A 22,530-nucleotide genomic window follows, 5' to 3' on the forward strand; every position below is an offset into this window, starting at 1 on the left:
ATTTGGCCAATAAAAAAATTAAACCACCAAAGACAGTAGGATATATAGATGGTTTATTGCGAAATTAGGATGGAAATAAAAAGTCGAAACCACACCTTTTAATGGCTTCGAATACGAATTAATGACGCAATTCCTAGAATCGTATTTATTCTTTACGCAAACCGATTAGTGCTGGAACTTAGTATCCGCCCATCAATAAACAATGGCGCTGCGTTACAGCCTACTACAAATGCAAACCTGTCCATAAAATTAAAATACTAACATCCAGTATCGTCTGCTACAAAGTCGTGCACGTTTTTCATAGCCCTTAAATTTTGATTTTGCGTTTTCTTTTAGAAAATTATCTTTAAATCTTTTTAAAAATGGGTAGAAAACCTAAAAATAAACAAACTAAACAAGTTTTGTTATTTGATGATCGTGAAAGAAGGTATAATTGTTCAAAATAAAATTTAAAAGGTGTTAAATTCTGTTTAGTAAGGTAAGGGTTTGCTTGAATTTTAGTGATTATTTGCGAGGTTTCAAGAAAAGAAAAGATGAGCGTCGTTTGAAAGCTCAAGAGGAGAAAAAAATTAAACTAAGAGAAGAAAAACGAATTGAAAAAGAAAAGGTTTGGGGAATGGGAATCATAATCTTTAGGGTTAGGTTAGAAGGGTTAAAAAATCTCCCCTAAAGAACCCCACTTACCCAATCATCAGTAAAATGGTCCGCCATTTTGAGCAAAAGGGGAGGAGCCACTCTTAAGCCACACCCCTTTGTCCTGCGCAGTCCTAAGTTATATCCCAAAAAAAAAAACTAAAACCCTGATTCACAAGAAAAGGTTTGGTGAATTTGAATCCCAATTATCTTTAGGGTTAGGTTAGAAGAGTTAAAAAATAACCCTAAAGAACCCCACTTACCCAATCATCAGTAAAATGGTCCGCCATTTTGAGCAAAAGGGGAGGAGCCACTCTTAAGCCACACCCCTCTGTCCTGCGCAGTCCTAAGTTATATCCCAAAAAAAAAAAAAAAAAAAACTAAACCCTGATTCACATTTCAATTTCAGGAAAAACAAATGTTACTTGATGTTGTAAAAATGTCAGAAAAAGATGTAGAAAGTTAGTTTTTAATTAAATAAAACCCCGTAATTAGTAATTAACTAATTATAAACCTACTCTTAACAATAATCTCCAGGATTACAGCATCTATTGCCAAAAGATGAAACTAAACCTGAAGAAATTGAGGCTGAAACTGAATTAACGTTGGTTAACTTATTTCATAAAAAATTAAATAAATTATTTTAATTAATTTAAAAATTTAATTTTTTGTAGACCTAAAACGGAAACTGATCTATCGAACATAGTTTTACCAGTCATGTTCAAAAAGGACAAGAAAAAGGCGATCAAAATGATCAGAGCTAAATTGAAATCAAAATCTAAAAAGAAAAAAGGCGGGCATCGAAATCGCAAAAGAAAATAAATAAATAAATAAACAATATATTTATAATAAAAAATAAAACTGGTGTTAAATTTTATTTAAACATACAAAAATTACTAAAACTATGCAAAGCTGCAGTGCTAACTTAGGAACATATATTTCAAATGCCTATATGCCTATGCTAGGCCTACAATGCGTTAATTTCAAAATTAATCAGTCTGAGTTGAAATAGGGATGTTAACCAAGGCTTAAAAGGTCTGTAACTTCAAACTCAAAGAAGGCATCATGGGGTGGGGAAAATTATTTAAAAACGTCACAGACACCACGTGACACCAAGTTCCTAGTGGGTCTTGCCACCAAAGAGAATATAGGGGAGGAGTGGAAAATGGGGCAAAACTTGTCACTTTTCTACCGCGCATCTTCAACGCGCAGTACCGAGGCATTTCCTTTAGGTGGCGCGACTGAGCCGGAAACTCCCTCGTACCGCTAGTATAATTTAGGCGAGACATAACCATTTACGCTTGTGAAGCGGGGGAGGTTCCACTCCTCCCCTATATTCTCTTTGTTGCCACGGAGTCCTTGATTTTCGCAAGAATGCAGCGCCAATAACTTGTAGTGGTAGTTTTTGACATAGAAGACCATATCTTTACTCTGTCACGTGTCTATGACGCGTTTAAAATAATCTTAACCAATCCGACGATGCCTCTTTACAGACACTTTTTAGTCCAGGAATATTGAATTAAGATATTAAGAGCCAAGGCCCTAGTGGCAAGATTTGCAACTTATCTGAGGATTTAAATTAATAATTTCAAGTATAATTCAATTGCTGAAAAGCATACGTCAAAATAAAGCATTCAAATGGGGAGTACAATAGCCAAGGCTTAAGTCCGGGATGGGATGAGTAAAACTCCTACTTAACTGGCGCCAAAAATATTAACATTTAAGAGGGTCATAAATGATATCAGAAGTGGTATGAGACTAGAAGTGAAGGGCTCTAGCATTGGTAGTAGATCCTGGCACTAGTGAAGAAATTTGAGGATTTTATGCCGCTTCCCACGCGCTAAAACTAGAGAGAAAAAAACTGGTCGAGTTCCAAAACATTTTCCTACCCCCTTCCCCTCAACCTAAAGCGGCCGAACACGGACGCGGCTCCTTGAATCTAGTTCGGTCGTCTACCACCGCGAGCGTCTCACGTTTTGGAGGGGAAATTCTGAAACCGCCACTAGAGGGCCAACCGTTTGTGTTTTATTAAGTCTTTTCACTAATGCCGAGTGAAGAATTTGGTTAGCTCAGTACTTCTAGTATCATACCACTTCTGATGATATTTAGTATGGAGTTTGTATTTCTGAAATTTTGGCAAAACTGGCGCCAGTACAAACAAGTTAACACGTGCATGCGTGTCCATTTAATGGTCAAATAGAACATAGCCCACTCGATCACGCGCATTGCTAAATAATGTTACGTTACCTCACCTTTTCCTTTAACAAATAAACACGTGCACAGTGACGGTAAAATTAACATGATTAATCTCAAAGTTCGTGCCATTAATTAACGTCGTTCTAAACTAATCAAATCAAAGTATTGAGTTTTCCGATGAATTTTTTCAAACGTTTTTTTTAATAATAATAATAATATTAATAATAATCATGTGATTTAAAATTTTGTTGTTTGTTTGTTTGTTTGTTTAAAAAGAGATGGAAGTACGGAACGGTAGAGAGAGATGAAAAATTTATCATTCTTAATTTGTTTGAAAGACTAAAAACGATGACATTTTTTTTACGATACGAATTTTACACACGTGACTAGCAAAAAGGGGCGGGGCAAGAAGGGGTGGGGCAAGAAGGGGCGGGAGAGAAAAAAAAATAACAAAAACTGCTTAAATATTAATTAATTAATTAATTTGCAACGAGTTTAAAAAAAATAATCGGCTAGCTTTGTAATATACAATTTTTTTTGGTATTAAATTTACATATTATTAATTATTAATAATTTTTAATATTAAATTTTTGTTTGGAAAAAAAAATCTTAAATCTTTAAAGATTTTTTTGTGTGTGATTTCTATTTGACCTAAATTATTAATTAAACGTTAAATTAACTTAACTCGAAAAACACTGCAATTAGGCCTAGTACGTGAGTTTTTGGATTATCGGTGATTGCACATGTGATTAATACAATTTTCATCACATCGTCAGGTTACCATTTCCAAAAATATTATTTGGATCCACGTATTTTTTGACAGATTTTAACATACCATAACCGACATCGGAAACGGTTTGACGCAGCCATCTTTTACGGATTTTACCAACTGGAAAGTATCAGTAAACAAGCTCAGATCATTAGTAAAACACGAGTTAATATGTTCAGAATTGTTCTAAAAATAAATCTGGTAACGTCAGCTAATAGGAATCATTGCGACCCTTTAAAAACCCATGTTAATTTCAATGCGGGTTTTGTGGGCAGGGCTTGAGAACTTACTATATATACGTCACGCCTCATAATTGTCATCTTTCTAAACTGGTAGCAGAGCGTGGTCCTATGCGCGTGCGCAATTAGGTGCAACAGGCAGTCAGATAGATTTTTAAATCGGTATGGGTAAAATTCGTCATATATAATGATTAGTCTAGCTCTGAGCACAAAATCTGCCAAGAAACATTGTGGGAAAATGGCTACACAATGATTCCTATTAGATTTATGCAACTGGTATCAGAGTGTGGCCCTACGCGTGCGCAAATAGGTGCAACAGGTAGTCAGATAGATTATTAATTCGGTATGGGTAAAATTCGTCATATATAATGATTAGTCTAGCTCTGAGCACAAAATATGCCTAGACACATTAGTGAAAATGGCTACCCACAATGATTCCTATTAGCTGTATGCAACTGGTAGCAGAGCGTGGCCTTACGTTTACGCAATTAGGTGCAACAGGTAGCCATATAGATAATTAATTCGCTATGGGTAAAATTTGTCATATATAATGATTAGTCTAGCTCTGAGCACAAAATATGCCTAGATACGTTTGGGATAGAAAAATGGCTACACAATTATACCAATTAGCTGTATGTAATGTATTAAGCAATACTTACTGCCATGATGATGTGATATGCTACCACCTGAGGCAATAATCTCATCTCTAGCTGCCGCCTTTTTAAGATGAAATTAGAAAAAGGGTTTAAAGTTCGTTATTATTATTAAATCTCGCTTGTTAATTAGCGCCATCTAGTTTTAATCACAAGAAATGTATGAAATACCTCAATCTCTTCGTAAACTGTTACAGGGTCGACGAGTCCCTTATAACTAAAGGCAAAATAGAAGTATATGCAAGCACCAGAATCGTAAGATTGCGTTACGCGACAACTTATGAGTGCCGGATATTGAATTCCGTGATTTGAAAGTTCACGATTTACTCGAGTTTTAACGTTTCGACACGTATCCAGAACTCTTTTTCAAAAGAATTTAATTAAATTAACTCTTGTTAATTTTAATTATTATAGTTAATTATGAGCTTTCAGTTAAGTATACCTGTCCCATGGAACCGATGTTTCGAATGATTCAGAAACCACACCAAATTCTAAGCCCAAATCCTACAATTCGTTTTTTAAGTGTTTTAGTTGATTTTGCAAGTTTTATCAACATGTTTTTGAATTTTTTTCTTACTCTTATGTATGCAATGACAAATGTTAACATATAGCCCTGTTTGCCATTTTCTTCACCGGCAGGTAGACCACTGCAATTTTGCAATTTTTAACCCCCTATTAGCAATTAGCCTTATTCCTGATCAGCGCCACCTACCCATAGCGGCGACTTTGAGAACTACTGTAAGCGGCAAGCCAATCAGATGTCGCTAAAATCTGGTGACGTCACTGACTGGCGCTCTCGGGTCTAACCAAAAATGACGTCACCAGATTTTAGCGATATCTGATTGGCTTGCCGCTTACAGTAGTTCTCAAAGTCGCCGCTATGGGTAGATGGCGCTGATCAGGAATAAGGCTAATTAGTTTGCCTTTTTTGGTTTTATTGAAAGAATTAATTAAGGATATTTAATTTTACCCTAAACTTGTAGCGATGGCATATATTTTCTTTTCAAGTAGTTCAACATCCTAAAGTATAAATATGCGCGCTTTTTAAATTTCGATGCAAACATTATCAGATAAATCGCGAATTTCGTCAGTTTTGCTCCAAACATGATAGGAAAATCGCGAATTTCATCAAAACATCAGAAATCCATAAATTTTATCATTTTTGATCCAAACATGATCAGAAGGTCTCAAATTTCATCATTTTCGATCTAAACACTTTCAGAAAATCGCGAATTTTATCTTTTTCGATCTAAACATGATCAGACACTCGCAACATTTTCGATCCAAACATGATCGGAAAATCGCCAATTTTATCATTTTCGATCCAAACATGATCAGAAAAACGCTAATTTTATCATTTTCGATCCAAACATGATCAGAAAAACGCTAATTTTATCATTTTCGATCCAAACATGATCGGAAAATCGCCAATTTTAACATTTTCGATCCAAACATGATCGGAAAATCGCCAATTCTATCATTTTCGATCCAAACATGATCGGAAAATCGCCAATTCTATCATTTTCGATCCAAACATGATCGGAAAATCGCCAATTCTATCATTTTCGATCCAAACATGATCAGAAAATCGCGAATTTTATCTTTTTCGATCCAAACATGATCAGAAAATCGCGAATTCTATCATTTTCGATCCAAACATGATCAGAAAATCGCGAATTTTATCTTTTTCGATCCAAACATGATCAGAAAATCGCGAATTTTATCTTTTTCGATCCAAACATGATCAGAAAACCGCAAATTTCAATAAACAATCCCGAATTTCAAATTCTTACACTCAACATGAACAATCCCAAATTTCAAATCCTTACACCCAAAAAAACAACCCCGAATTAAAAAAAAAAAGAATATGACTGACCTGTTTGGTTCCTTCAAACAATAAGGTAGTGACGCACATTTTATAGGGATCAAACCCTTTAAATTTAGTCAGGTACAATTTTTTAAGGCTGTTTAAAAGTGGACCAAATAGTGAAGTATCTTCGGGCTTCAACGCGTGTCCAAACAGAAACTGCTCGTTGTCCATCAGTCTAATCGAGGCTGGTTTCAATTGCTACATAAAAACCAAAGAAAAATCTAACTTCTATTAAAGGAAAAGTTCAGGTAACGTAACTGATTATAGCTTAATTAAAAGAACGGAATGGCTGCTTTTTCTAAATATAAAAGGAATTAAATATTAAACAAATTAAAATAAATGATCTCTTATTACAATATGCTAATTAGTACATTTAAATAGAATTAAAAATAATCAAGGACTACTGCCTCGCCATCCGCCATATTGCTTTAGTGCAGGCGTCTGCTAGCCCGAACCCGGCCACTCTTACCCCAACGGGATTGGTTAATTGAATTCTCACAGGCTGAGAGAGGTAAGGGGTAAGGTCATGGTTCTGGGTAGCAGACGCCTGCACTAAACCAATGGTGGATGGCCCAGTATTAGTGAACCATTGCTTTAGTGGCGTCTGCTAGCCAGAACCTCTTACCCCTACGGGATTGGTCGAATTCTCACAGGCTGAGAGAGGTAAGGGGTAAGGCCATGGTTCTGGGTAGCAGACGCCACTGCTTTAGTGGCGTCTGCTACCCAGAAGCTCTTACAACTACCTTATCTCTCTCAGCCTGTGAGAATTCAACTAATCCCGTAGGGGTAAGAGGTTCTGGCTAGCAGACGCCTGCACTAAACCAATGGCGAATGACGAGGCAGTAGTCCTTGATTATTTTTAATCTGACTAATTAAATGTACTAATTATCATATTGTAATAAGAGATCATTTATTTTAATTTTAATATTTAATTCATTTTATATTTAGAAAAAGCAGCCGTTCCGTTCTTTTAATTAAGGTATAACTAATTATGTTACCTGAATTTTTCCTTTAACAAACACCTAAAAGCAAGACACGAAAAATCCCTTACCTGTCTGGCTACTTCTCGTAAACACATGACCCCAGGTTCAAAGGATGGGAAAACAATAGAACCATATTTTTTACATTCGGGTAATGGACGAACTTTCAAGGTCACTTCAGTCACGACACCTAATGTGCCCTCTGACCCCAAAATAAAATGGTGTATATCAGGGCCGCTAGATATTCGCGGAACTTGGCAGTTTTTCTCGACGACACCTTTCGGTGTTACGAATCGAACGTGAATTAGGAGGTCTTCAATATTCCCGTATATCGTTTTTTTCATTCCCGATGCCCTAGTCGCGACCCATCCACCTAAAGAACTGAATTCGTACGAATCGGGTTCGTGACCCGTACAAAGGCCATGTTTGGCTAACTGCGTGGAGTTTAAAAAGAGTTAAAATTGATTCTCTGTTTCAATAACACCACCATAAGTTTATAAGATATGTTCCGTTCCATAAGTTTGTTAATCTCTGGTAACTTAGAAACTGGGGCTTGTAATTTTGAAGTGATTGAAGTAGGGAGGTCATAGATTCAGGGTAAAGCGGCATACGCCTGGTGAGTGGGGCGCTGCTGTCAAATTTGGGTAACTTAGTAAGTTCAGACTAAATAGGACCTAGATGGAACTTGGTCCTAGCTGCAAAATTAATTAACCACTTGCACCGAGTGTAGTTGTTAGGACTTCAATTGACTCGCTTAATTGTCGTTCTCCTTCTCGAACTAGTTATCTCGAGTACTGTAAGTTCATCTCAGTAGCATTACGAACTCTTATAGGTAGTGCCATTCATACTTATCTTATACTTATCTTATACATATCTTATAAGCTTATGATAACATTAACATTAACATAAACTCACATTTTTTTCTAGATCTACACCTACAATTCCCGCTTCAATATGCGCGGTTAAATTTTCTTTATCAACCCATAATATATTGTTCTTAAATAAAACAAAATTTATTTTAGAACAAAAACTAATAAATTTAATTCACCAGTTTATTCGCGATGCGTGTGCCAAGGCTTATCGTACGTTTTTAACCGATAAATCTGCGTCAAAATGACGCATTGTCTCCTTCAGAGTCGAAAATATTGAAACCTTTCGACTCTGAAGCAGACAACGCATCATTTTTACTCAGATTTGTCAGTTAAAAACGCGCGCTAAGCCTTGGCATACGCATCGCGAATAACTTGGATTAAATTTTAGTACCATTTGTGATGTATCTAACGAAACAATTGAACGTGTTTCATCCGCGGGACATTCTAAAGCACCACTAACACTAGTACCTCCTATAATTTAAAATGTTTATTTTAATTATTTAAAACTAATTAGAACCCTAAATCGCCCTAATAAAACCATTTAAAAGTTATCGTACCTCCAAATGGTATAATAACCACATTACGCGCGCATGCTAATTGCACAACTTTAACCACATCATCATGACACCCTAAAGAATAAAAAACAAACGCGATCTTAGAAACTATCTCCAACCAAGAAGTGATATCTAGTTTATTAGGGAGAAGGTATAAGATGCCTAAGTATTAAATTCGCGCGTGCCACAGTCCCTTTCAAAATACAAGGGGGGACGTAAAAGGAGGCCGGGCTATTTCGCTGCCTCTCCTCAATCGGAGGAAAATACAAGTAATTTTCGTACTCATTCGCGTCGCGCTGACGTGCACGAGTTTTCAAGAACCAATAAGATGTTGCAGCTGGTTGTAATTTAGAGGTGGCGGGGATTAACAGTCCGGACAGGCTACGTCTACGTTTGGACTGGAGATAAAGAGCTAGATTATAAAATGTGGCGAGTTTATACCTTCTCCCTAGTAAACTAGATATCACTTCTTGTTCCAACTATATTCGTTTAATGAACTACTAACTTGGCCATATAACTAAATCGGGTATTCTTTCAAATTGACCTTCTCTTAATTGAAAAATCTCTCTCATCGTGTGTCCTAAAGACGTTTCGTAATTAATACACCTTTTAAAAGACTATTTTATCTAGCTACTGTTCATGTACCATGAGCGCGGAATACCCTATCACCAGCTTCGGTTGAATGTTCAATCCCTAACTCTTGAATACCATTCAAAAAGACATCGTCTATTATAGGCGTTGGAAGGTCAGGATCTTGTAGTTCTGGCTGATAAATTATTATAATTTAAAAGGTAAAGAAATCATCTAAAACCGATCTACAAGTACAGAACCACAAATTGGTATAATTACCTGTGGGTGGAAGTGACTGTTAAAGTCAACATTAAACGTATCTTCTACCCATTTTTTAAAATGTGGTAACGCTTTGTTTCCAATTGGATATCTTTAAGCGCAATAATAATGATAATATTTCGCGTTATTCAGTTTCAAGACAGGATAGATTTAATTTTAGAAGAAGGAATAGAGAACAGAGTAATATCTGGGCACGCGTCGTCAAAATCCAGGCCGGACCCCCTTCCACGGGACGGAGGGGAATATGAAATAAGAGGCGGAGGGGGGGTCATAGCGACAGAGGTAAAAAGGAATTACGTATTTTTCGCCGTCCCCGTCAGCAACGTCATCAAAACGTAGTTTAAGTGAGTCAAGAAATAAGATAATTTAAACTTTTCGTTACGTGTTGAAGGGAGGGGCTCTATACTGGGTGGTCTATGAGTCGGACTGAATTAAATACTAACCGTTCTTCATTCCCACTTCTAAAATTAAATCTATCCCTGGTTTCATAGAAGCGGCCGGCTTAAAAACTTAAAATAAGACTCGCCTATTTCCTGTAAAATAAACCTTTTCGTCTGTGACATCGTAAAGGAACTTTGAGTCTTTGTAACCCCAGCCATTCCACTTGAGAACATCCTGTCTGTCAAAATATTAACAATCATTTTATAATGTGTAAAAATTCTCTGCTGAACAACAAGAAATATTACGGGAACGTATTAGTAATACCTACGTGTTTTAGCGTCTAAAAAATTCCGACAAACGCTATAATTGTACAAATTATTTATTTTTATGCCAACTCGAAGCTAGTGTAGGATCTTTTATTGAAGTGAACTTTGGCTACTGTGGCGCCCCTAATCTTCTACACACCAATTTTACCATTGTCAAAGACAGGAACTAATCAGAACTCGTTAACATCGAGGGCGGGGCTAAAACTAGCAGTTTCAAAGCTACGCGGAATCTCCACCCTTCAACTATGGAAGCATCTAGTGGTACTTGCTTAAAAGAAACCACAGCCGATCTTTTCTTTAATCAGTTTTTAACCAAACTTGTTTATCGCGTACACGATCGCCACAAACAAACATATCCACTAACCAACATACAGATAATCAACCCATAAGCTACGTTCATATATAATCACACACGTAGCTAATGACAAGTGCATAAAAAAGTCAAAGCCGATCTTTTCTTCAACAGTTTTTAACCAAAATTTGTTTATCGCGTATACGATCGCCACAAACAAGCATACCCACTAACCAACAAACGGATAATCAACCCATAAGCCACGTTCATATATATAATTACACACGTAGCTAATCACAAGCGCATAAAAAACTTAAAGTAGATCTTTTCTTCACCAGTTTTTAACCAAACTTGTTTATCGCGTATACGATCGCCACAAACAAACACACCCACTAACCAACATGCATATAATCAACCCATAAGCTACGTTCGCACACGTAGATCAAAATAAAATATAAAAAAGGCACCACTTTGTGAATAGAAGCATATTCACCTCTACGTTAAAAATAACATTACTTAAGATAAAAAATATGAAAGAAACCTTGACAAATCACGAATTTCGATAAGATTTAAAGATGAACACTTGAAAGGCCAAATTTTTCCAACTTTTTCAATAGTTCAATATTACTAGTTTCTTAACAAATAAATATTAAAACCCATAACCATATACTATTTGCATTTGAATATACGCTATTACGTAAACAATGAAAAATACCCAATGATATCGTAAAAGCAAGTTGCATTTCAACAGAAATAATAAAAAAAAATTACATAACTTGACATAAACACAATATAATATAATTATAATATTAAAATTTAATAGTTTGAGGAAATAGTTGGCAAGGTTGGGAAGTTTTTTTCTCAATACATTATCACATAAACAACAATTTGGGGATGATTGAAGATTAAGTACAATAAGGTATAAGGAAACACAACAAAGGTCTGAAATTACTCAAAACACGTTAAATAATGCTGAATGATGTTTTTATCTTATAAGTTACTGTTAACTATAAAATTTACAAGGAAATTAAACTTAAAAATACGCCTTAAGCTATTAAAGAAAATTGGAAAAATTATAGTTATCTTTTCTCGAAATTACAAAGGAAGTTTACTGTCAGGATGTTCTAAAAAGGAAAATGTATTTCTATGATATTTTGCGGAACATTGGAGTGTTTTATGGATGATCCCTTAAATTAAAATCAATTTAAAGTTCAGGTAACATAACTGACTATACCTTAATTAATCTAAAAGAATGGCTGCTTTTTCTAAATATAAAAGGAATTAAATATTAAAATAAATAAATAAATGATGTCTTATTACAATACGATAATTAGTACATTTAATTATAATTAAAAATAATCAAGGACTACTGCCTCGCCATCCGCCATTGGTTTAGTGCAGGCGTCTGCTAGCCAGAACCTCTTACCCATACGGGATTAGTTAAATTCTAACAGGTTGAGTCTTTGAGAGAGGGGTAGGTTCTGGCTAGCAGACGCCACTAAAATGGCAGTGGCGATTGGCGCAGTAGTCCTTGATTAATTTTTAATTTGACTAATTAAATGTACTAATTATCATTTGTAATAAGAGATCATCTATTTTAATTTTAATATTTAATTCCTTTTATATTTAAGGTATAATGTTAAGTTAGCTGACCCTTTCCTTGAAGGGGTCATCCCTAAATCACTCCAAGCATAACTTATATAAGGTGGTTCAGACCTTTTTAAAAACTGTCATACCAAAGAATGAAGAATCCACTACACTTTGATCCCATAATTACCCTCCCTTTTTGGGACACACGTCTGTATTGTTAAGCTTCATCTAATTCTCGTATTTTGGAAAATTTCAGTTTCTTACTGTTAAGCTCAATGAACTACATCGTTAATGAGCTCTAGTAGTGAGAGGATCATTTTAATTAACGTGCTTCTAACCCCAGAAACAGCTAGATCCTTTTGCTCCTCATTTAAATTATCAAAAATAATAGACAGATAAAAAACGGAACGGTTTGGCAAAAATAATTTGAGCTAGAAACTAGTATTAACTGTAGTACGTTTTACACGTACATTCAATTGAGTCAGAAAATTGTTCTAAAGTTGTTCTTGAATAGCAGTAAACGTACTGTAAGCTTAAAAAGGATAGATAATGGTTTTAAATACCAGAAGATGTAAAAATTAACCCCAATAAGTTATTTTTGTTATTTAATAATTGTAACTCTATTAAAATCATTTTAGATTTTAAAATAAAATTGCCTATTTGAATGGCTATAGTGACGTATTAACTGTGTTGTATTATAAAAGACTAGCTGTTACCCGCGGCGTCGCTCGCGTGTAATAAGAACTTCCATCAAAAGGATATAAAGAATGGGTAGATTTAACTGATGACTAATATTTTTGTAGCACCCTGGGAGCGAAGGCACTCGGCGTTGCCCGTCCGCCCGTCGGGACATTTTTTATTACTTTTCACGCGGACATTATTTCATAAAGAAAGGTTTTTAAGTTTTTAGCCGCCATTTAAAAAGATGGCAAAAATAGAACCCGAAAGACCATTCAGCCCGTCTATAGGTTAAAGGAAACCAGTGTACTAAATATTTGCGAAATCGGTTGAAACGCGCGGACTTTGTTGCATAGAGAAGATTTTTTACATTTCTGGGCGCCATTTATTAAGATGGCGGCGGATTGGAAAAGGTTTTCTTAGTACGCGCCTACTACTTATGAGTAACGTTCCTGCAAATTTTCAGCCTTCTAGTCTAGGGCAAGCGGTTTGGGCTGGGCGTTGATTATCTGTCAGTCAGTCAGTCAGGACTTTGATTTATATAGATATAGATAAACGTAGCTACAATTTAAACAGGGTTCATACAACTTTTGGAAAACAAATTTCCCTGAGACTCCATGAGGTTTTTCCCCATATACTTCCCTGAATTTTCCAGGTTTTTCCCGTATACGGAGTATCCTATGGAGCAAATGTTAACGAAGGAGTGGGGGGGGGGGGGCAAATAGGACTATTACATAATCAAAAGACATCCCCGTATCTCTAGTAGAACCAGAGTTATAAGCCTCCAAACTTTAGTGTAATGTTAATCCTATGGAGGGGATGTTTATGAACATTTTGCTTAATTACTCGGCCCCTGTTTGACGCAAATTTCCCTGATTTCCCTGAATTTTACTAAAAATTCTAAATTTCCCTGAATTTTACTAAAAATTCTAAATTTGCCTGATTTCCCTGAATTTTACTAAAAATTCTAAATTTCCCTGATTTCCCTGAATTTTACTAAAAATTCTAAATTTGCCTGATTTCCCTGAATTTTACTAAAAATTCTAAATTTCCCTGATTTCCCTGAATTTTACTAAAAATTCTAAATTTCCCTGATTTCCCTGAATTTTACTAAAAATTCTAAATTTCCCTGATTTCCCTGAATTTTACTAAAAATTCTAAATTTCCCTGATTTCCCTGAATTTTACTAAAAATTCTAAATTTCCCTGATTTCCCTGAATTTTACTAAAAATTCTAAATTTCCCTGAGGTTTTTGTCAACTATTTATTTCCTTGATTTTTCCAGGTTTTACCCGTTTTCCAGGTTTGTATGAACCCTGAATTATATGCTACTAATGTTGCTTTAAGAACCGTGAAGTAAATGATATTTAAAAAAAAATAATTAAAATTTTTCGATTATCACTGCCTTTTTACTACTAGTGCAACTTAGTGAAAAAAGTACACTGGTATTGTGTAGATGTGTACTGTCGTAAATCCCTTTGTAATATTACTCAGAACACAGTCACAGCTGCACTCTACGTCATTTTTGATATATTATATAGGATCTTGTTTATCACTTTTCACCCAACCCAAGCATTGTATTTTAATTCTTTGCTAATTATTTTTAAAATTTAACCATATTTTAAGATCATGGAATAACCATCAAATACATCAATATCCCTTGAAACAGTTAATTTTTTGATATTTAATTCATATTCTAGACATATCTTATTCAAAAGAAAGATATTTTTCACTTAGATCGTCATAATTTTCCAAAAGAAAAGTTAAAACTAATATAAAAATTATCAGAAGTGGTCTAGATACTCTAGATCAAGTTGAAATTTTAATGACTATATAGTAGTGGCAGCTACATGCTTTTAACTGTATTAATCTCTATGGGAAAATAGTATGGAGTGCCACTACTCAATTCAAAATATATTTCAGTAAGGGTATTGGCGATCAAATGTATCATGAAATATTGACTGTTCAAGTGATGAGTGGCAATACAATGTATCTTTTGACATTAAGGGCATGTGTACTGAATAGGTCACCTTTGGTTAGGTTAGAGAGGCCTTAATCGCGTAAATTTATAAAAATAATGGTCTAGCGCCAATATTTGATTGTGCATGCACATTAAGAACAGTTATTGACCACCCAATAAGTGTTATTTGCATAATAAATTACTTATCCCAGTGTTCAAACACTTGACCTCAAAACAGTCAATTATCTAGGCATCTCTGCTTAGTACAGAGGATTTAAATTACTCAATATAGATAAATAAACCCTACATAAGACATGATAGATATAACTTTCAGATAACCAAAAAACTTAAGTCATAAAAATCAAATTTTAGCTTAGGAAACACCCAACCCAAATCGCGCGTCTGTATCTCTATAATATGCAAAGTGAGAACCAAGGCTTAGTAAGAACACTTACCTATGCTTGGGAATCGATCCTTCTGTATTATCTGGATGAACTTGATGCGTTTTCCGATTAGATTTACTCGCGGGCGAGTTTTCTAAATGTCGTTTAATAGTCTCTAGCCTTTCTTTCGCGGCCATAATAAAATAAGATACAAGCGTACACTTTTTACACGACCACACACGCCGACTCTTGACAGCCTAGTGTCAAATAAAATGCCCGAGCCTATACGTTTAAGTAAGCAGACGACGGTGCTCTTTTCGCGACGACGTTGGCGGGAAAAAGTTGGGAGGGAAAAATCAATTTTACTGTTACCAGGGTGGGAAATAAGGATTTTTTTTAAAACTGGACATTGGGCCAGCGATCCCTCTGGCCTGGAATAAATAAACTGGTCCATGACCACTGACCAGGGCGCTTCGTCTGCTAAAGTGGATAATTTCAATAAATTAGCTAATGTCCTAGTGGACTCTGGAAACCCTTGAATTTTCTAAGTGGTCCTATGGACCACTGACCCCCCTCCGATTTAATTTTTAAACTGGTCCAGGCAATTTTTAAACTGGTCATTTGCCCTGTGCCACCGCCTTATTTCCCACGCTGAACAGACTGTTACAATGCCATAGAAGACATTAAGCCGAGGGGTCGGACGTTTTTTTTATAACACAGACTTATTCACGCAAGTTTTATTATGAAATATTACATTTTATACATTTGATTTTATTGAAGAAATTAATAAAATAATTTAAAAAATGTGTATTTTCTGTATGTTGCGTAAAGACCCTGAAAAATAAACAAAATATTTATTTTATTAACAAACGGCTTAAAAATTTCCAGCTTCAAATTAAAATTGCTAAAATTTTTTAAGTAATTACAGTGTTTATCGACCTTGAAATAAGGACGGAAAACCGACTCAAACGTGCATATAATTAACGTGCGGTTAATTATTATCAATCATTAGATTTCCATTATTAAAAATATTTTTTGGATCAATAAAATGTTTCACCGATTTCAACATTCCCAAGCCAACTTCAGAAACACTTTTCTTTAAAAATTGTTTCCTCAATTTACCAACTGAAAAAAAAGTGTTGGCTCTATTATAACAGTAAATGTTTCCTCAATTATCTAAATAGATGTAATTTATAAAGTAAGATAATAAATTTAATTTGATGTTTTATTAGCATACTATACGTATTTTATTCAAAACTTACCGCCATGATGATGTGAAATACTGCCACCATTGGCTAGAATTTCATCACGTGCTGCAGCCTATAATTATAAACAGATTCCAGTTTTCAATAATAATTTTAAAAGTAATTATTGTTAATTTTATGTTAATGTTTTATACGATTTTTAATACCCCATTAGTAGAATAATTAAGACGTTGCTCGCGTGTAATAAGAACTTCCATCAAAATGATATAAAGAATGGGTAGATATTACTGATGACTAATATTTTTGTAGCACCCTGGGAGCGAAGGCACTCGGCGTTGCCCGTCAGCCCCTAGGGATGCATTTTTTATTACTTTTCAATCGGACGTTATTCCATAAAGAAGGGTTTTTAAATTTCTGGCCGCCATTTAAAAAGATGGCCACAAATCGAACCCAAAAACCATTCAACCCGTCTATAGGTTAAAGGAAAGCAGTGTACTAAATATTTGCGAAATCGGTTGAAACGCGCGGACTTTGTTGCATAGAGAAGATTTTTTACATTTCTGGGCGCCATTTATTAAGATGGCGGCGGATTGGAAAAAATCTTTCTTAGTACGCGCCTACTACTTATGAGTAACGTTCCTGCAAATTTTCAGCCTTCTAGTCTAGGGCAAGCGGTTTGGGCTGGGCGTTGATTATCAGTCAGTCTGTCAGTCAGGACTTTGATTTATATAGATATAGATTTTGTTCTGAGAGGAGAGAGGTGAGATGGAGGAAAAATGTTCGTGGACCAGAGTACCTTGCGCGCACCCTCAGTGTAGGTGATTGCTAAAAGCTCGAGCTGTAACTTAAGTCTCTACTATTACGAAGCATAGGTATTGTCATACTTATGGAAGGAAGATATCACTTATAAACTTATGATGTAAAGAATGCGCAGTTTACAAACCTCAACCTCTTCAAAAATGTCAACTGGGTTTTCAAGTCCAAAATACGGAAAGGCCATGTAAAAGTAGACGCATGCGCCAGCGTCGTAAGATTGAGTGACGCGACTAGTGACGTAAACAAATTTTGTAATCCCATAATGAACTAGTTCTTTGTGGATGCGATTTTTAACATTTATCGTTAAATCATAAACTCTGAATTAGACAAAAATAGAAATTAATACATTTTACAATTAATTGGTGTCTACACCCAATACTATTAAGTAATTAATAATTAAAATAAAACTAATTAACCTGTCCCAAGGTACCGATGTTTCAAAAGATTCAGATACAATGCCATAATCAAGACCGGTATCCTAAAACAATTAAACATATAATTTAAATTGTCATCAAATCACTTAATTTTCATTTTGAAAATAGTTTATGTCTAGCATAAATTTCGATTCAAAATTGATTTCACAAAGAACATCCCCCTTAATTTATGGTAGGCAGACTTATAATTAATGTTAATTAAACTTACTCTAATATAAGCTATAACGTAAGTCATGGTGTAACCACTTCTGCCATTTTCTTCGCCACCGGGATAGCCACTTCATTATTGAAATAGCGAGCGGTGTTTTAGTTAAGTTACGTACATACATACATGAGTTCATGATGACTACTTACCCATAGTTCAGAGCAATTTCGTACAGTGATTTTTCAAGGGCCTCGACTTCCTTAATATCAAGGACAATTTACGTTTAATTGTTTCTTGAAAGGAAACAGGGATAGATTTAATTTTAGAAGTAGGAATGGAGAGCGGTAAGTATTTACTTCAGTTATTTCGATTCATAGACCACCTAGTATAGAGCCCCTCCCTCGAACACGTAATGAAAAGTTTAAATTATCTTATTGGCTGCTCACTACAACTACGTATTGATGACGTTGCTGACGGGGACGGCGAAAAATACGCAATTCCTTTTTACCTCTGTCGCTATGACCCCCCGCCTCTTCTTTCATACCCCTCCGCCCGCCCATATTACTCTGTTCTCCATTCCTACTTATAAAATTAAATCTATCCCTGATTGGACTTGATTGCTTAGCAAATCAATTCAAATTTACGAGGAAATATTTAGTAAATAATTAAAATTAGTTACTTTTCGTTTGCCCTCGATCATAAGAGTCGCAACACTCATTTTGTTTGGGTCGAAGCCTTTGAATTTGGTGACGTAAATTCTTTTAAAGTAATTCATTAAAGGACCGAAGAACGTTTCGTCTTCCGGTTTCAACGCGTGTCCAAACAGAAACTGGTCGTTGTCCATAAGTCTTATTGATGTAGGGAAAATACGCTTAAAAGAGATGGGAATTATTTAAATTAATTTAAAATGATAACCTAAATTAAATGTATTAAAATCTAAATTAAATGTATTAAAACCGAAATTAAATGTATTAAAACCTAAATTAATTTAATTAAAACCTAAATTAAATGTATCAAAACCTAAATTAAATTAATTAAAACCTAAATTAAATGTATCAAAACCTCAAAGGCGTTCAGATCTTTAGGTAATACCCTCATCTATATATCTACATAAGTAGGAATAAATACAACAACTAGGAATCATTGTGTAGCCATATCTCCCATGTTAATTTCTATGAATTCGGGTTTTGTGGGTATTAATTCCGGGCTTGAGAACTTATTATCCCCCGTCACACGCCAAGGTAATAATTCTGATGGTGTCTTTTGATAATTGGTAGCAACGCGAGGTGCAACAGGCAGCGAGATAGATTATTAATTCGCTATGGGTAAAATTCGTCATACATAACGATTAGTCTAGCTTAGTTCCTCCCACAAAGCGCGCCTAGATACATTGAATAATTAAAATGGCTGGATACGCAATGATTCCTACTAGCTGTATGCATTCCTGCAGAGCTCATAATTAAATGAAAACTTTACTTACCCTTCTAGCCAATTCTCTCAAATATTTAATACCAGTTTCATAATCGGGGAAGATAATGGACCCGAATATTTTAGATTCGGGAATTGGGCGCACTTTGAAGGTCACTTCGGTCACAACACCCAAGGTACCTTCAGAGCCCAAAATCAAGTGATGAATATCAGGGCCACTTGAAAGTCTAGGGACTAAACAATTTCTTTCTACAACTCCTCGTGGAGTTACGAAACGAATATGAACAACCATGTCTTCGATGTTTCCATAATTTGATTTCTTCATTCCAGAAGCTCTAGTGGCCACCCATCCACCTAAGGTACTTAATTCCCACGAGTCGGGTTCGTGACCGATGCATAACCCAACTTGTTCCAACTGCAAGTAAAAGAAACGGTTTTCGTTAGAGTTGGTATGAACAGGGATAGATTTAATTTTAGAAGTAGGAATGGAGAACAGAGTAATATCTGGGCGCGCTTCAAAGTCCCGGACCCCCTTCCACGGGACGGAGGGGGTATGAAAGAGGCGGGTCATAGCGACAGAGGTAAAAAGGAATTACGTATTTTTCGCCGTCCCCGTCAGCAACGTCATCAAAACGTAGTTTAAGTGAGCAGCCTATAAGATAATTTAAACTTTTCGTTACGTGTTGGAGGGAGGGGCTCTATACTGGGTGGTCTATGAGTCGGACTGAAGTAAATACTAACCGTTCTCCATTCCTACTTCTAAAATTAAATCTATCCCTGATGTAACTAAGAGAGAAAGACGCCCTACACCTCGCTTTTTTGGCGCGTGCGCTGTAGTCTCTTTGTATCATGATAGTGCACAGAGACGTATGGCAATGTATTAACCCCTTGAGGGTTCCTACCCCTTTTTTACGTTGAAAAAGTCTATTCAACCCTTGACCTTTCAACAAGGTCTACAATAATTAAATTTGTAGGCGTAAAATAGAACTCACCTGTTTCTCTAATTCGATGCCAATGATACCAGCTTCGGCATGAGCCATCATGGTTTCTTTGTCAATCCATAATATTCTATTCTGTTTATATCAAAATTAGATTGAGTGGGCGGCGAACCCCTGGTGTATGTAATATAAACTACGGACATTAACTTACCATTTGAGACGTATCTAGAGATACAATCATCCTTGCTTCATTGGAAGGGCAAGCCAATGCTTGACTGACACAAGTTCCACCTACGAGAGATTAACTAATAATAACTAATGATACTAAACATTAACAAAATTGGGCGGAGTTTCGTGTCACTCTTTTGTGGCGTCACACTGACGCGATGCGCGTAACATTATTCAAAGTTTATGCGCATTATTTAGTGTTTGAAAACAGATAAAAGCGTACCTCCAAATGGAATAATAACCACGTTGTACTTGTCGGCCAATTGCACAATTTTCACCACATCATTATGGCATTCTTTAACAATTAAATTAATTAAAATAACTTAAAAATTAATTAATATTTTAATTATTATTACTCGGGAAAAGCACCAAATCCGGAATTCTTTCGAAAAGACTTTCTCTCAACATATAAGTTTCCCTCAGAGTCATACCTAAAAAAAAATGTATTTATTATAAATCTTAAAACATCTTGCTGTTCAAAATGTATAAATAAAACCAAAAGTTCATGAATTAAACACCAAAAGCATACTACATTGATGGTAGCTAGCTCGCGCCTTGTAATATAATAAACCCCCTTCTAACATTCAGAATAGTGTCGACCCCCTCTGCGTATGAGATTACTTTCCCAACCGCAGCACATGGAACCACGTGACTAGGCTCGCGAAGTAGCAGATACTAGCTCTAGTACCGAGAATTAACATTTGGATCGCCACCATAGAGGACTATTTTCTATAAACCTTTGACCTAAAAAAGCTGTTCTCTGATTGGTTGTCTCGTGTTGGGGGTTGAGACGAGGGTGTCTACAGCCAAATGCTGGAACTATGAGCTAAGTATACTTTTTGATTTAATTTAAGAGCTTTTGATAAAACCTACCATGAGCTCGGTATAGTCTGTCTTGCGGATTAAATGAGTAGTCAATATTAAGATTTTCAATTCCTTGCAAAAAATCTTCGTTGATTGTTGGAATTGGTAAATCTTCATCGGGAATCTGGGGCTGTACGTTCAAAATAATTTCCCTTTAAAATTAACTTAGGGTTACAGCTACTAGGAATCATGGTGCACTCCTAAACACGCCTAGATACGTTGAGAAAATGGCTACACAATGATTCTTCTTAGCTGTACCATAAGTTCATAAGATATGTTCCATAATAAGTTTGTCACTGGTTACAAACTGGAGCTTGTAATTTTGAAGTGATTGAAGTAGGTCATAGATTCTGAGTAAAGGAGTGAGGAGACGCTGTCAAATTTGGGCTTAGTAATGCAGACTAAATAGGACCTAGATGGAAGTCCTGCAAAATTAATTAACCACCACCGAGTGTAGTTAGGACTTCAATTGACTAGCTTACGTCGTTCTCCTTCGAACTAGCTATCTCGAGCTGTAAGCCCATCTCTAGCATTACGAACTTGTATAGGTAGTGTCATACTTATGTAAGAAACATATCTTATTATAAACTTATGCGTTTAATTACCTGAGGTTCTCTGTGAACATCTTCTCTTATATTTAAAACTTTTTGAAAATGTTCTGTCGCGGCTGGTAAATTTTTATTACAAATAGGGTAGCTAAACGTTACATAATTAGTATTTTAGCAATAGCAATTTAAGGATGAATTCCATATTTTGTTCTTACCGATTTCCGGTCATCTTGACTCTACCATCCCTGAACAATATCTTAGTGTCTTTGTAGCCCCATCCGTTCCATTTTAAAACGTTATGCCTTTGATGATAAAAAAGTTAATAGTTAAAGGCCGACTTCCAGCGAAAAGGGTTCTAGCGAACTGAAAACCAAGCATTGAGACTAACAATGAAGCGACCGTGCCGATTTTCGAAGCCCCGCTGGGCCAAAAGTTGGAAGGGTCTTCTAGCTAACTGAAAGCCGTGCAATGTGTTTCTAGCGAACTGAAGATGAACAATAGAAATCCTTTTAAATTTTTGCCTCCTGAATTTTTGCTTTCCCCTGAAGGAAATTCTCTATTGCGTATCTTCAGTTTGCTTGAACCACATTGCACGGCTTTCAGTTACATCTTTTACCCCAGCGGGGATTCAAAAATCGGCACGGTCGCTTCATTGTTAGACTCGATGCTCGGTTTTCAGTTCGCTAGAACTTGTTTCGAT

General features: G+C 35.7%; 3 protein-coding genes across 3 annotated transcripts; 1 reads left to right on the top strand and 2 right to left on the bottom strand.

The window, feature by feature from the left end:
• Positions 1 to 70: 70 nt before the first annotated feature.
• Positions 71 to 1,494, top strand: vito (nucleolar protein viriato). The gene is made up of 5 exons (XM_089855008.1): positions 71 to 427; positions 502 to 607; positions 1,043 to 1,094; positions 1,171 to 1,237; positions 1,308 to 1,494. Exons 1-5 carry the CDS (start codon positions 363 to 365, stop codon positions 1,453 to 1,455), a joined length of 438 nt encoding a protein of 145 aa, XP_089711134.1. The 5' UTR covers positions 71 to 362; the 3' UTR covers positions 1,456 to 1,494.
• On the bottom strand, positions 1,476 to 15,504 carry LOC149618391 (alkyldihydroxyacetonephosphate synthase, peroxisomal-like). The gene is made up of 16 exons (XM_089854962.1): positions 15,297 to 15,504; positions 10,142 to 10,234; positions 9,616 to 9,706; positions 9,412 to 9,532; positions 9,272 to 9,346; positions 8,770 to 8,841; positions 8,604 to 8,683; positions 8,256 to 8,336; positions 7,412 to 7,774; positions 6,367 to 6,558; positions 5,461 to 5,510; positions 5,068 to 5,137; positions 4,933 to 4,994; positions 4,662 to 4,851; positions 4,497 to 4,554; positions 1,476 to 3,718 (listed from the first exon to the last, which is right to left on the bottom strand). The coding sequence occupies exons 1-16, from the start codon at positions 15,419 to 15,421 to the stop codon at positions 3,594 to 3,596; spliced, it is 1,848 nt and encodes a 615-aa protein (XP_089711088.1). The 5' UTR covers positions 15,422 to 15,504; the 3' UTR covers positions 1,476 to 3,593.
• Positions 15,505 to 16,108: 604 nt separating this feature from the next.
• LOC149618392 (alkyldihydroxyacetonephosphate synthase, peroxisomal-like) lies at positions 16,109 to 22,113 on the bottom strand. Its single transcript, XM_089854037.1, has 15 exons — positions 22,046 to 22,113; positions 21,888 to 21,978; positions 21,292 to 21,412; positions 20,775 to 20,849; positions 20,642 to 20,713; positions 20,402 to 20,481; positions 20,245 to 20,325; positions 19,305 to 19,667; positions 18,504 to 18,695; positions 18,034 to 18,083; positions 17,888 to 17,957; positions 17,662 to 17,723; positions 17,373 to 17,562; positions 16,487 to 16,544; positions 16,109 to 16,349 (listed from the first exon to the last, which is right to left on the bottom strand). The coding sequence occupies exons 1-15, from the start codon at positions 22,057 to 22,059 to the stop codon at positions 16,216 to 16,218; spliced, it is 1,653 nt and encodes a 550-aa protein (XP_089710163.1). The 5' UTR covers positions 22,060 to 22,113; the 3' UTR covers positions 16,109 to 16,215.
• Between the last annotated feature and the right edge of the window lie 417 nt (positions 22,114 to 22,530).

The sequence above is a fragment of the Phalangium opilio genome, unplaced genomic scaffold, assembly GCF_054372755.1.
Source record: "Phalangium opilio isolate 3A_F unplaced genomic scaffold, DU_Popi_V2 ptg000209l_1, whole genome shotgun sequence".
In the NCBI taxonomy this organism is placed as follows: domain Eukaryota; kingdom Metazoa; phylum Arthropoda; class Arachnida; order Opiliones; family Phalangiidae; genus Phalangium; species Phalangium opilio.